This window comes from Eptatretus burgeri, chromosome 7, assembly GCF_056783735.1.
Source record: "Eptatretus burgeri isolate ZD-2024b chromosome 7, Ebu_testis_v1, whole genome shotgun sequence".
In the NCBI taxonomy this organism is placed as follows: Eukaryota; Metazoa; Chordata; class Myxini; order Myxiniformes; family Myxinidae; genus Eptatretus; species Eptatretus burgeri.
In genome coordinates this window covers 98,258,236-98,274,138 of record NC_140967.1, presented here as the reverse complement: position 1 = coordinate 98,274,138, position 15,903 = coordinate 98,258,236, and the positions used below count along the sequence as shown (strand labels likewise).

Genomic DNA, 15,903 nt, shown 5'->3' with positions numbered 1-15,903 from the left:
AATATTTTCCCGTCTGCAGAAGCTGTCAGTCGCCGACAGACCGCCGAGGAGTGAGGAAGTGTAAGTGAGCGCCGTCGGATTTTCGTTTTTGACAAAATTGCGGAAAAACTTGAACAACGCTACTGCATCAAATTTTGTGTAAAGCTTGGTGATTCCCAAGTGGAAACGATCCGCAAGATTCAACAGGCCTTCGGGAACGAAGCAATGGGCACCACACAGATAAAAGAGTGGTACAACCGCTTCAAAGATGGTCGCACATCAGTGGAAAGTGAAGCACGTTCTGGTAGGCCCTCAACATCCCGAAATGAGATCGTCATTGACCAAGTGAGGACCCTGCTGATGCAGGATCGTCGAATCACGATCAGAGAGCTTGCAGACGAGGCGGGCGTCAGCATTGGATCCGTTCATTCCATTGTGACTGAGGATTTCGGCTGAAGGAGAATCTCAGCGAAGTTCGTGCCAAAGCTCCTAACGATCGAGCAGAAGCAACTCCGTTTGGAGATCGCACAGGACATGCTGGAGACTGTGAACAGCTATCCCAACTTCTTCAACACAGTGATCACTGGCGATGAGACCTGGGTTTATGGGTACGACCCAGAAACCAAGTTCCAGTCATCACAATGGAAGCATCCAACATCCCCGAGGCCAAAAAAAGCAAGGAAAGTCTACAGCAATGTCACTGTCATGCTGACCATCTTCTTTGACTCCAGTGGCGTGGTTCATCACGAGTACGCACCACACAGCACAACCATCACCAAAGAGTACTACCAAGAGGTACTGCGTCGCCTTCGTGACGCTGTGCGACGCAAACGGCCGGACCTGTGGGCAGCGGTCAATTGGCAACTCCATCACGATAACGCACCCACCCATTCTTCACATTTGATACAGAGTTTCCTGGCCAAACACAACACACCTGTGCTTCGTCAGGCTCCCTACTCTCCCGACATGGCTCCGTGTGACTTCTGGCTTTTCCCCAAGCTGAAAATGCCCCTGAAAGGGACCAGATTTTAGTCCAGAGAAGACATCATGCGGAATGCAATGGACCAGCTGCACGCCATCCCAAAATAGGCATTCCAGCGCTGCTTCCGACAGTGGCAGAACCGTTGGGAGAAGTGTGTGGCAGCCCAAGGGGACTACATTGAAGGAGATTAGTGTAAGTTTGTTGTATCTGGATACGAGGTTTTTTATGAACAAAGGTCGGATACTTTTTGAACACACCACGTATATCTATATACACACACAATATATATATATATATATATATATATATATATATATATATATATATATATATATATATATATATATATATATATATATATATATATATATATATATATATATATATATATATATATTGTTGCGGATCCAGGGTGGCGGGATTCTGACCCGGTCCCTGGCGCCACCCTCGCCACCACCGTCTCCAGGAGTCTATAACACCAGCCGGCTGGGCACAGGCCTCAGGTCACGCGTCTTCAATCGCGATACCAACGTAATCCTGTACCTTACCAGTTGGGGAGATAGAACCCCGAGTTACAGACTGGCTTTGTCAGTGACCGAGCGGAGTCGACCAGCCTGTAACCATTTTTGGTCTTATATGCCAATTGAATGGATCGTTCCTTGACGCGACACGCATTAAACCATAGCGACAACTGCAAAAGAATTAACCAGATTTATTGGGGAACATCAGGGATCACAACACAAGCAATAAACACTACAATGGTTATACTAACTATCTACCCGTTCTTACCTTGGGAACCACGGTCTTAAGGGTTCGAGGGGATTCTACGAAATATGCCTTATACAACATGTGCAAACAAAACAGACAGACAAACAGCATGCATGCAGAAAGAGTACTTGGTGATGGCTCATGGACGAGAGGACCATGTCCAAAGGCAAAAATATAATTCGTAACAAGCGGTGGTGTCCACGGGTTCAAACTCCTGCTTGAACGTGTTGCGCGGCAAGATGGCGGTGCGGTATTCTTCCTCCTTTAGTCACCGCGTGCGCGGTCTCCGCGTGCTCTGACCTCGCGTAGGGTTGAAGATGAGCCTCAGCTGATCTCTCTCACGGTCCAGCACACAAATCCCGGCCTGGCCTGTTCTCCATACAAGGCCCAAGTCGAGGTCCGAGTTCCACAGGCGGATCGCCAAATGTGACGCGCCGTTGCCGTTGGTGAGTAAGGACCGTCCGAAGGTCCGGCGTCTCCTCTCCGGCCTTCCCGCCTCGAAGCCCGACTCCTGCTTCCTCCTCTCAGTTCCTCTCTCGGTCGAATCACCGACGTGCAGGTCGGGTTAGCGTCTCTCCCGGCAGATCCAACATGGTGCCTTCTTCGTTCGCTCACCTCGAAGCGACTCTGAGCACGCCTCGAGAACCCAGCCGTTCCTCACACACAGCACTCCTTTCGTTCCCTTTTCTGTTCTCTCGCGACTGCCGTACCCCAAACTCAGAGGTCCCTTTTTTTGCTCGCTTCGAAACACGAGCACACTTCGAGCGCCACTATTTGCACATTCTCATCTTTTGTTTCTGCTTTCTCTTGCTTCTCTCGGAGACTCTCTGACCAAAGGCTCCGCCCCTTCACGTCACGATCTCCAGGCCACACCTCTCTCTCTAGGCCACACCCCTTCCTCTCTTTCAGGAGAGGAAAAAGCATCATCTCTCGTTCCACCACCGTATGAACAGAAAAACAGTCTTCTACACCTCCCGACACACACATATCGTCCCTTATACCACACAACCTATCTAAACAGGCATTTAATGGGGGATCTGAGCTAATCATCTTCTTAGTAATCCCATTAAGGGCCATTTCCATAACAATATATAAATATATATATATATATATATATATATATATATATATATAAATATATATATATATATATATATACATATATATATATATACACACACACACATATAATGTATACATATATGTCTGGTGTTGGCTTAATGGTTAGGGTGGTGGGTTTGGGATCCTTAGATCCTGAGTTAAAATCCTGCTTGGCTGTTGAATTAATACCAGGTGGGGTTGACTCTGCCTGTCATCCTTGCAAGGTTGGCAAAATGAGTGCCAGCTTGATGGTATTGTGACGTCCACGGGACTTGAACAGTCCCGCCAACGTAGAATGAGCCGAAACGATGGAGGCGGTTTATTTATTTATAACTCAAACATGGCGGTTCTAATCGCTCTACCGCAAACGGGACGAGGAAGGTGGCACGAGTCACTTTTCACTGAGTTGATGATGTTTATTTGTTTTTATTATTAACCAGAAATAACAAGACTCGGCAAGAAGAGGGATCCGGGGCGATTCGACGGGATGGTGTGGGATCGGGCATGGGGAAAACACAGACAATTCCAATGAATATACAGATCTCAATCCCTCTAAGGCGCCAAGTACACACACACACACACACACACACACACACACACACACACACACACACACACACACACACACACACACACACACACACACAACGGAGCTATTTCTGGTGGTCAGGCTGGACCGTGGTGTGGACGCAACTGTCCCTGGATTGGCGTCGGACGAGCTGGCCTTGCTCTCTATTTAACCTAATGAAATAAAGTAGGAGGGGCAATGGGCAGCGAGTCGCAGCTAACTTACCTGCAATGGGCAGCGAGTCGCAGCTAACTTACCTATCCTGCTTAATGTACTACCCCCTTATGGCCTTATCCTCGCCTAAACAATCATTCATTTTTATTTTTATTTTATTTTATTTTATCACATGAGAGCACTGAGCGAAGTTGCACTCCATCCTCTGGATAATCGCTCTTGCCCAGCACTCTTCCAGTGATCTGGGGAGGGGAAACAAAAGGTTCCACAAAAACACAACACTTATACTTTACATTCCTACTCTAAGCCTCAACGACACTATTCATGGGATATTTACGCTTGACCGCCTCCCCCAGTGGATGCTAATAGACCCAGCGTTACCTGGGGAGCCAATTTTCAAATTTACTTGCCCCAAATTTATGCGGACATCATGCCCTTGCTGCACATGTCAAGTTGTGCGGGATCGAGTGGGACCCATACATCTTCACAACACTCACACCATGGTCATCATCACATTTCTAGGTCATGGTCCTCATTTTAATCATGCAGGCTGAATCCCGTCATGGCCGTGGGGTGGGTTACCACAAGATGATGGGGGCATCTCAGGTGCAACCATGCCCACAGGTAAGCTTTAGTCCAACCCGGACGTTTCTCCGCCCCGCTCCCTTTGATTCCCTCCCCCTGGTAGCCATCAGCTCTAATCCCGTACAACACTCTGGAAGGGGTCTCACTGGCTCCTCTGGCCTTCCTGGGTCGCCAAGGTCCTACCCGCCTTGGTCGCCCAACCAGACCCTCTCCCAGTTGCCTCCAGACACTGTCACCATTATCCACCAGGTGGTGAATCTCCTTGAAGGGGGTCGCAATTCACGCTCACCGTGAGCTTCAGCAATCCCTGGGGACAAGCACATCATCCCCACCCACAAAACCCACATGACTCCCCCACCCTATCGGCCTTACATGTGACACCTGCATTTCTAACACTTCGCCGACCATGACCTTCCCTGTTACCACACCATGTCCAATAAAAATCAATGTGTGCACCATACATTTCACTTCTTAACTTAAAACAACTCACACAGCACTTCTCACCCGATCCACGCACCAGCCATTGGACAGCCACTTGTGCCCGCTTTGTTACCAATTACCCACTGTCCCGATTGTCACTCTAAAACCCAGCAGAACTTACAAACCCATGCCAATTTTCCCACAATTCATTTTTTTTCCACTAAAGGAGGCACTTCGCCACAATCTCACCAGCCGAGCATGGCCCTATATGCTCAGCCCGATCTAGTCTTCCGGACCCCCGACAGTGATCTCCGGACCCGACCTATGAAAGGGCATCTCGGATAGACCTGGCGGTTCAGCAGGAGGATTCACCCTCTCCGAGTCTAAAAGTCTATTGGAGAGTCCCTCCATCGCCAGGTACCGGCAATATCGTTGCATGTGTCCTCTTCGCCCGCACCGGAAACAACTCCCCATAAAAGGCCCCCGTGAGTATCGGTGAAATGTCTCTTCCGGTTCCGGACCCCCTCGGCCATAATCGAATTGCTCTATTGGCTGGGCTGGACCCCGCCGCTTTGGCGCACTAACTACCGGATTACCCTTTATCAAACTTGACAGTTTCTGGCAAATTTCCTGAAACATTTGGGCAATGCCAATTTCTCCCAGCCCCCCTCCCTGATCCTGGATCTCCGCCTGTCGGATCGTCACCGATGGCCTCTCTGGAACCCGACCCGGCCGACTCCACGAGGCCAGCCTGGCCGCGCACTCGGCCGCTCGGTGAACGGTGGGTGGATCCTGTAACTCCACTAGCGCTCGGACCTCAGGGTCAGGAAGAGCAGCTAAAAATTTCTCTCGTGCCAGTCTGTCCCATGCCTCCACTGTAAGATCCCGATACGCGATCCTGACTGATTGGTAAATGTCCTGTGCCAGCTCCTGCACTGTCTCACCCGGCTTTAATCTGCGGTGCTGGAGCTGGGCCCACACCAGATCACAGTTTGCCGCGAACCCAAACCGACGGCTCAACGCCTCGCAAATGTGGGAGCTGGTCAACATCCCCTCCGCGATCACGTTTAACACATCTGCGGCTGGTCCCCGCAACGTTGCCACCAAATTCCCTGTACGTTCCCGCTCATTCCACCCGTTTAGTCGGGAAATGCACTCAAATTGCGTCAGAAAAGCTTCAACGCTCCCTGACCCGTCGAAATTTACCAGGGGGATCACTTTTACGGTGGCCCGCTTCTCAGTTTCTCCCTTGTCCGAATCCGGCCCAAGGATCAAACACCCTTGTGGCTGCATATCCAATTTCGGAGCCCACTGTGGCCAAAGATGTTTTGTGGTGAGGGTCTCATGGGTCAATTTTGCCTCCTGTTCCAAACGTTGAATGGAGAGATTCACCTCTTCCCGCAGGATCTTCTGGGCCCGCACAACCTCCTCCAAGGCTCCGTCGCGAGTTTGTAGCTGCTCCTCAACCAACCCGGACACTCTATTTACAAAAGACGGCTGTACCAGGCCTTTATCCAAGACTTCATCTTGGCTCATAATTTTATCTTGTTCGTCCAAACGAGCCTCCAATCCTTTTACCTCCTCCGCCAAATTCATCCCTTGCTTCCTCAGCTCTCCCCACTCTTCAACTTGCAGCTGCATACGAGCATCAACACAGGCACGATGACGTTCCAGGCTTTCATCCACTTTATCAACCCGAATGTTCGTTGCATCAATTTTATCTACCAATTTTTTTCGTATATTTCCCCCTCCAATGTAATTTCTACCTTTGTTTCCTCCAATCTATCCTCGAATTTACTTTGTATTTCCCCCAATTGAACATCCACACACTCCTGCATCTCAGTTTTCATTTTCTCCATCTTTTCCCCCAATTCATCCCTCATTAAATCAATCCGTGCACCCAACTGTACCCCCATTACCCCCAATTGATCTGTCATTTCTGCCCCCTGTGCCGTCATTTCTGCCCCCTGTGCCGTCATTTCTGCCATTTGTGCCCCCTGTGCCGTCATTTTTGCCCCCTGTGCTGTAATTGCACTCATTAAACGTTCCAACATTGTCCAGACCGTCATCTTGCCGGTTTCCGGCGCTGCCGGCTCCGTTACGGGCGATGAAGCACGGTCCACGCTCGGAATGGGGGAGGTTCCAACCCTACCCCCGTCTCTCCCTTCTTCCCCCGACTCGCTGCCAGACACGTGGCCTTCCTCCTCAAACATCTGCACATCCGCCATGGTGCAGAAGTCCCGTTTGCCGCCAATTAATTTAAATTTGAAAAATCCCGCCAAAATTTTCCCGCGCTCGCGCGCTTTTCTGAAGTAATTTTATATTCCAAGTCGTGGCGAGATTTTAATCTTGGTATATTCTCCCGATACCAAATATAATTTAGAGGGGTTCGAACATCCAACACCCTGACACCAATGTGACGTCCACGGGACTTGAACAGTCCCGCCAACGTAGAATGAGCCGAAACGATGGAGGCGGTTTATTTATTTATAACCCAAACATGGCGGTTCTAATCGCTCTACCGCAAACGGGACGAGGAAGGTGGCACGAGTCACTTTTCACTGAGTTGATGATGTTTATTTGTTTTTATTATTAACCAGAAATAACAAGACTCGGCAAGAAGAGGGATCCGGGGCGATTCGACGGGATGGTGTGGGATCGGGCGTGGGGAAAAACACAGACAATTCCAATGAATATACAGATCTCAAACCCTCCAAGGCGCCAAGTACACACACACACACACACACACACACACACACACACACACACACACACACACACACACACACACACACACACACACACACACACACACACACACACACACACACACACACACACAACGTAGCTATTTCTGGTGATCAGGCTGGACCGTGGTGTGGACGCAACTGTCCCTGGATTGGCGTCGGACGCGCTGGCCTTGCTCTCGTCAGGGGGGGCAGGAGAAACCGTGGTGCTGTCGACCTCCTGGTCCTGGCCCAAGTCCGCTCACAGCCGCCAGGGAACCAGTTCTGGCGCCAAATTGCAAGCAGGAGAGGGAGGCAGGTCCGCCCGCCGTTCGACCCCGTACTCAGAGTCAGCAGAACCCCAGAGCCAACCAAGGTGAGGCACGAGGCTCAGCAAGGCTCCAAGACATGATGAAGAACACGATCGAATCAGCACAACAACAAGCACGCTCTCCGCGCAACAGCCTCCACACCAAAAAAACACGATCTTTTTGTGCCGATCTTCTTCCTCTTCCTTTTCCTTTTCCTTTTCGATCCCGAACAGAACCTTTTTATCCTCCCGTCCTCGTCACTTCCAATCGAGCCGTTTTATTGGCCCACCGCCGTCGCCTTCCGCCAATCGTGAGCACGGGGCGGAGCCATCCGCAGCCCTGTCCTGTGACATCACGGCCAGCCTCCAGGGACTACTAAAAGGGGTTTACGCAGACACACTTACCCTATCCCGTGTCCCTATCTAATTACGTGACAATTATCATTTCCCCCTTGAAGAAATGAACATTTACTAGATAACTTATCACCACTGAATTGCTACTTATTACATCGAGATCCTGGTAAACTCGAACAGCATGGCATACCTAATTAAACATCCTAATTACCCTTTGAATGCATACCCCCCCCCCCTCAAACGTAACAATATCCTGTGATGGAGTGGTGACCCATCCAGGATTGTGCCAAATTGCCAAGGAGACTGCTTAAGCAGCACCAACGCTCTGCACAGAGTATGGTCCCAATGGATGGATATATATATATATATATATATATATATATATATATATATATATATTTATATATATATATATATATATATATTGTTGTGGTTACCAAATTCGCAAACCACCATTCAGGTCCCTTAGGTGAGGTATCTCGGTAAGTGCATGTGTAGTTAGGCCCAAACCCGTTGTCTAGTGGGAATACATGTCATTTATGCGAGCTGCGACTCTTCAGGATAGCCGTTTTTCTTTTACTATCTTTATTTTGGACCAACCGCCATGATTACCACCACAACCACAACATCAACCACCAACCACAACGCCGCTTCACCACAACCGCCACGACCTTCACGTCACACCTCGCAACCGTAGCATCGCCACCGTTCTTGCCCCGCTGTGGGTACCGGTGTTGGACTCGTGCAGGGCGCACGTTGAACAGCGTGTACAAAATCACGGATTTTGTGCTTCAAAAACGGATCAAAAACGACACACGCCCACTTTTTGCCGTCCAATTGGTGAGCGAGGGGCGATTTGGCCCCGCCTCCAGAACGATCGATATATGCAAATTTGTGGATCAAAAAGCCTTCACGCCCACTTTTTCTCGGGCCAATGGGGAGCGAGGTGAAAGGTCGAAGGGAGGGGGTCAAAGGCGAAGCTACGGGGGGATAAAAGGACCGTGTTCGTCAGTCAGAGCAGTGTGGAAGTCTGGAGCCCGAAGCCTGCAGTAGCTGGAGAAGCTGAAGAGAGTCGAACGAGGAGAGCCCAAAGAAGAGTCCAGGGTGGAGAGTCCAGAGGCGGAGAGGCGGCAGCGGCGAAGGCAGACGAGGGGGTGCTCGCGACGGTGCCGGGAGCTGCACGCCCGAGGAAGGCCGGCAGCGCGACCTGGCCGAGGTGGAGACGCACACCAGGGATAATAAAGATCCTCTATACCCCGAGCATCAGCAACCCCCTCCTGTTTCCCCCCGCGCTGAAATAGTGCGACCAAGGGGGCCCCTTTCCCACCCCCTGCCAGGCACTGTCCGCGAGGCCCGCGGAGTGAGGCGCCATCGCCGCTCCGCGTCTCATCACCAGACGGGTAGGCGCGACCCGGTCTCGGCCTCAGGCCCGCCTCATTCTTGAGGGTATTCTTTCCTTGGTTTTGGGTATGTGTTGTCGGCGCCGTCTGTGAAGTAGAATTGTATAAGTGTTGCCGTGTGCTCGGTAGTCGGTATTAGCTCTGCACTGTGTTTTCACTTTTATATTTGCTTTTTGTGTAAATGGAATTGTGTTTTCTTTTTTTTGTGTGCATTTGGTGGAATTGTATTTGTGTGCTTCCCGTGTGCCGCGAATAAATGTGCTTTATTGTTGAACTGTTCTCCCGCTTCGCTTCGTCTTTTCCTCCATTGAATCCTCATCTTGCTTCCCGTAAAGGGTTGGTAGTGGGCTGAATACGCCCGATAATTAATCGAACCGTCGAGGTCGACGATAACACCGCTCGGTTATTCTGATAGTACGGAACGGGTCGCTTAAGTGGCCCGTGTCCGAAGTCGACCTGCGGCGAGGTGCGATCGCCCGGTCTACCCTCCGCGTGGGTACTTAGGTAGGTCGAATTTGGCGAGCAACCCTATCCCACGCGGGGGCTGATTGGCTCGATCGCGGTGAGACCGAAAGGTCCACCCGTGACTGGTTCCCGGCGTTAGTCCGAGAGGGTCACGACTGGATTGTCCGTCCGGTGGGCGACGTGCCGCGATTCGAGTTACGTGGCCGTCAGCACGCCGGCGGGCGCGAAGACCGCAACAATATATATATATATTCATTTATATATCAATTGATTCCATGGTAGATTATTGAACAAATAATGACTCAACAGTTTTGATCAACATGTGCAACGCACCATGCATCCATTAACCTTTCTCAAGAGTGATGAACATAATTACAACATCACCCGAACGACCCTAAGGTGGGGGTGGGCCAAACTGGACAGCCAATCAACGTATGTATCATGTCACTCGCGCATTCTAATTGCTATTATAAGGGGGTGAACACTTATCCAACCAAGATATTCTAGTTTTGTATTTTTAATTGATTTTCTGAAATTTGTAGAATTTGTTTTTCACTCGGAAGTTGTGGGTTACAATGTGTAAATAAAGGTGGGAAAATATACACATCTATATATTGTTGCGGATTCGCGCCCGCCGGCGTGCGAGCGGCCACGTAACTCGAATCGCGGCACGTCGCCCACCGGACGGACAATCCCGTCGTGACCCTCTCGGACTAACGCCGGGAACTAGTCACGGGTGGACCTTTCGGCCTCACCACGATCGTGCCAACCGGCCCCCCGCGTGGGATAGGGTTGCTCGCCAAATTCGACCTACCTAAGTACCCACACGGAGGGTAGACCGGGCGATCGCACCTCGCCGCAGGTCGACTTCGGACACGGGCCACTTTAAGCGACCCGTTCCGTACTATCGGGATAACCGAGCGGTGTTATCGTCGGCCTCGATGGTTCGATTAATTATCGGGCGTTTTAGCCCACGACCAACCCTTTACGTGAAGTAAGATGGAGATTCAATAAAGGAAAAGACGAAGCGAAACGGGAAAACAGTTCAACATGAAGCACATTTATTTCGCGATGAACGGAAAGCACACATATACAATTACACCAAAAGCAAATGTAAAAGAAGAAGAAACACAATAATACACAAAAAGCAAATGCAACAATGCAGATCTAACCGACTACCGAGCACAGGGCAACACTTATACAGTTTTACTTCACAGACGGCGCCGACAACACATACACTCAAAGCAAAAGAAAAGGACCACCCTCAAGGATGAGGCGGGTAGGCGGGCCTGGGGCCGAGACCGCGTCGGGCCTACCCGTCTGATGATGAGCTGCAAGATGGCGGTGGCGCCCCGACTCCGCGGGCCTCGCGGACAGTGTCTGGTAGGGGGTGGGAACGGGGCCCCCTTCTCGCACTATCTCAGCGCGGGGGGGAAACAGGAGGGGGTTGTTGATGCTCGGGGGAAGGAGGATATCTCCCTGTCTCGGGTCCCGCGACGAGCGTCTCCACCACGACCTCGGTCGCGCCGCCAGCCTCTCCCTCCGCAGCTCCCCGACTCCAACACGAGCACCCCCTCGACCGCCTTCGCCGCCGCCACCTCTCCACAGTTCCGTCCAACCGCCTTCTCCGACTCCTCTCTTGACTCGTCCCAACTCTTCACTGACTCCGAACTCTTAACTGACTACTACTGCTTCTTCTTCCCAACTCCACCGACTCTGAACTGCCTTGACTGATGAACGCAGCCCTTTATAGCCCCCGGGGCCTCGCTCCTTCACCTTCGACCCTTTACCTCTGACCCTTCACCTCCGGCTGGCTCCCCATTGGACAGAGGAAAAGTGGGCGTGAATGCTTTTTGATCCATGAATTTGCATATAGCGATATTACTCCAACGCACCTGGAGGCGGGGCCAAATCGCCCCACGCTCGCCGATAGGACGGAACAGAAGTGGGCGTGAGTCGTTTTTGATCCGTTTTCTTCGGAAAGGCTGTGCCTCTACACCCGCTGCTCGGTGCGCGCCCTGCACGAGTCCAGTATCGGTGCCCACAAGCGGCGCGGAAATGGCGGTGATGCGATGGTTGCGAGAGCGAGATGTGACGGTAAAGGTCGTGGCTGTTGGCGTTGTTGTTGTTGTGAAGCGGCGTTGCGGCTGGTGGTTGTTGTGTGATGGCTGTTGAGACGTGGTTGGTGGTGGTAGTAATGGCGGCTGGTCCAAAATAAAGATAGTAAAAGAAAAACGGCTATCTTGAAGGGTCGCAGCCCGAATGAATGACATTTATTCCCTCGAAACAACGGGTTTGGGCCTAACTACACATATACTTACAGAGATATCTCACCTAAGGGACCTGAATGGTGGTTTGCGAATTTCGTCAACCACAACAATATATATACATATATATGTACATATATATATACATATATATGTACATATCTATATATATATATATATATATACATATATATATATATATATATATACATATATATGTACATATATATATACATATATATGTACATATCTATATATATATACACACACACATGTACAAACATTATGAGAGTATGGAATAAAATAGACGAGAGTAGAATATCTAGTTTATGGGACTAATCATAAAATCTCGATTGTGTGTTAATTTATAGCAGAATCTTGAAACTTGGCCCCAGTCCAGTGTCCACATACAATGATGCACCTACCTGGGTATGACTTTATGAAAAATAACAGTTTGGTTTGATCGTTTCATTGCCATATTATGAAAAGCACCACTCGCAGTGTAAGTGTGCATTCCTCGAAGATATCCTTCACTTGTTTTTCATGGAGTGCAGTAGTACTACATAAAGAGGGATCATACGGTGAAAAAAGAGGCTGCCCATTCAAGTGTGTACACAATGATACGCTCATAAATTACTATAGAGTGAAGTCATCAGCATTTAAAAGCCATAACTTTTATTCTCGAGCATTACCTGAACTACCAAGACCTAAAAAGACGCCAGAATACATTGCCAAAGTAATACAACGGGAGATTGCTAAAACGCCAATTTGTACTTCTTCTTCTTTCCCTCAAAAAGCAATGTTCAACTGTAGCTCGGCCTAACTTAATAACTGCTGAAGCCATGATCGTGATTCCAATACAAGGAAATTACTTTGTCTTTGGGCTAGTGCACACAACCCAAAATTTAAAAATATAGAAAACATTAATCGTTTTATTCGGAAAATAAATCGAATGTAAATGTGGACTCAACCAATCAAGGCCAGGATCATGGGAAGGGGGGAAATGGACAGTGGACAGGACCATTCCAAAAGCGCTACATATCCAAATCATCCCCCAAATCAACTGAAACAAGTATTAAAACAATTTAACACAAGATGGATTTAATCCACACCGAAACAACAAAATATATGAAACATTAAGCATTTTATTACCTTAAAAAATTGCAGAAACAAGAAGAAAAAAAAAACAACCAAACATCGGAATGACACCACATTATGATGTCACAATAAGACACCACAATCCTCTTCTGGTTTGGCATCACGATATATTTTGATGTTGTTCCATCACAATCCCACAACAAAAGTAAAATGTCAAAAGATGTCATGATGGTAATCCATGAGGATTGTTGCGTCGCATTATGGAATCTTAATGTGGTGTCATTCCTACCTCATCTGGTTTTTACAGCGCAGCGACATCACGCTGTTATATAATTGGCTATTCTGTCCTGTTTCTTGTCACACTTATGGCCGAGTACGTCCCTTTGATCTGAGGGCTATAAATAGAAATTTGTCCAACGTCACAACTCTTCCCATCATGCATGCTAATCCACCGTGTCTACATTTATATTTTATAACTGCAAAATTGTTTCATCATTCTTAACCTTTTACTGCCCCCAGCCGCGCGATATGGAAGTATTCGCTTCTTGTTGTTTTTTATTTTATTTCCTCCCTCTATGTGTGTCTTTACATTTTTTTAAAAATGTTTTTTTTCTCATTAATTCCATAGAGTGGGGACGTTTTCTCTTCATGCAGTCAGGCTGCTGGGGAAATATGAAGCCACTGAAGAACGTTTTAAACCGTTTTGAATGGGTCCAAATGTCGACCCAGCTATAAACCATCAGTCCTCTTATCAGCTCCTGGATCAGGACCAACATAATCTGCAAAGCTCTTTCACCAGATTCATGACAATTGATTAAACAGTGGGTTCATCATTTTGATTCCAGGTCATGGACATAGTAATCATCCCTTGTATGCTGTCGTTAAGTCGTGCATGTTTACAATTGTGTGTGATTGGGGCATTGGAGTAAACGTCATACAATTCTTGCTATTGTGGTTCTTAGAGCAAAGAACCCACTTTCTGTGGCTATTATGGAAGATGACAGCACGAGTTTGCAGAATATTCTGGACGCAAACATGGATCTGAACAACCCATCAGCAATTGGTGTGCTGCCTATCCATGAAGCTGCCTTCCTTGGCAAAGAAAACTGTCTGAAGCTACTGCTACAAGGTGAGAAGCTCCTGTAGACCATTCAATGGTCACTTGATGTACAAGTAACGGAGGGATTAAGTTGTAATCCACTTAACATAGGTAGTATGATGGTTCATTAATCAATGCGAATGGTTGATAGGATTGCCTCGTGGTACACACACTCTCGAAGTTGTCTAGTCTGGGTTTGAATCCCAACCCAACTATAAACTGTCATCCTGGTGTTTCATAGGCAGGGTGATTTCACAAGCAGGGTGCCATCCCTCAGATGCACGTTAAATGAAGTGTCACGTCTGCCAGCATTAGATAGTGGACGTAAAGATCCCACGGTGTTCTTCGTAAAGAGTAGGCAAGCTATCGCTGGCACCATGAACAAAATACCAGTTCCCGCCCTCACCAGCAGAGGGCATTGCATCAACAGCACAGCCAATTGTGCAACCCCACAGCCTTGTGCTATATATTCTGGTTAATGTCATATGCTTTTGCATCAAAAAAACAAAGGGTTTTTGATCCTGTATAAGCCCTGGCAGATATACACAAAACTCCATGCAAAGTGTTGTAGTCACTTCTTTGTTCACCAGTTTCATTTTCACAATTACTCCTCTGTGGTCCTTGATCATACGGATAAAAGGGGTCGAGCGTATGTAGAGCATGAATGAGTCTGAAAACACCATTTAATCACAAAATAAGGAGGAGAAACATGTAACCACATGAACTAAGGCTGAAAGCTGATTGGCTGCCGAGTTCCTGGGGGAATTCTGACTCGAATGGCACCTGTATGATCATGAATGTCACCAAAAGTCGGACAAGACTTGACAGAATTAGATGACTCAATGAATTGTTCATGCAACAGATATTTATCAAACAATGTCTGCATTTCCCAATTTTGCAAGGAATTTCTCCAGGCATTCCCACAAAATGCCATACATGAAGCTGAATTCCAATTTCTTATCGCCTCAGTTTGTCTGATGTGTCCTGTGTTTAGCTCCGCCAACAAAGGTGAACGGAGATTATGTTTTCACCCCTGTTTGTTTGTCTGTCCGTCCGTTTGCCTGTCTGTGAGCAAGATATCTCAAAAACTTGTGGACCGAGCGCCCTTCTAGTTTTAATAGTGTTTTTGTGCCATATATGTTGAACATGATTAACAACATTAATGGAGTCAAGTCAATAATTTAATTATAAAAGTCAATGAACCAAGTTTTTTGGGGATATAAAATCTTGGCTCATTCAAAAGTGAGGTGACAGAGTAAAACAGCAATGGACTGACAGTGGGATCAGAGTTGAACAAGCAAAGGAATGACCGAAGAGGAGAGATAGAGAGTTATGTCAAAACTTAGTGGATGAGTTTAGTAGGTCACGAGAACAAGTTGATTCGATTTTAGTTCAGATCCAAATCCGGATCAGGCCTCCCAGTGGGATACTGTTCAGCTGTTCAGGATACAAATGTAAACCGTTCAGCCTGGCCAAGATATGTGCTCTACCGAGCACCGTTCTGGTTTCCTCCGATGTACTCTATTGCACGAAACCTTTTCTGTTCGACAAGTAAGACTTCCTAGTTAATTATATCCTGTTTAAGGTAAAAACCATGTTCAAAACCA

At 48.1% G+C, this 15,903-nt stretch overlaps 1 protein-coding gene across 5 annotated transcripts in view; it reads left to right on the top strand.

The window, feature by feature from the left end:
* LOC147023876 (ankyrin repeat and SOCS box protein 2-like) overlaps positions 1-15,903 on the top strand; it is a 74,562-nt gene that overhangs the window by 19,779 nt on the left and 38,880 nt on the right. For all 5 annotated transcript variants that reach the window (XR_015060411.1, XM_085889769.1, XM_085889767.1 and 2 more), the window contains one exon: positions 14,160-14,326. Coding sequence is in view for 4 of the 5 variants with exons in the window: in XM_085889769.1 (XP_085745895.1) it covers positions 14,160-14,326 (167 nt within the window). In the remaining variant the exon portion in view is untranslated. The remainder of the gene's footprint in view (positions 1-14,159; positions 14,327-15,903) is intronic.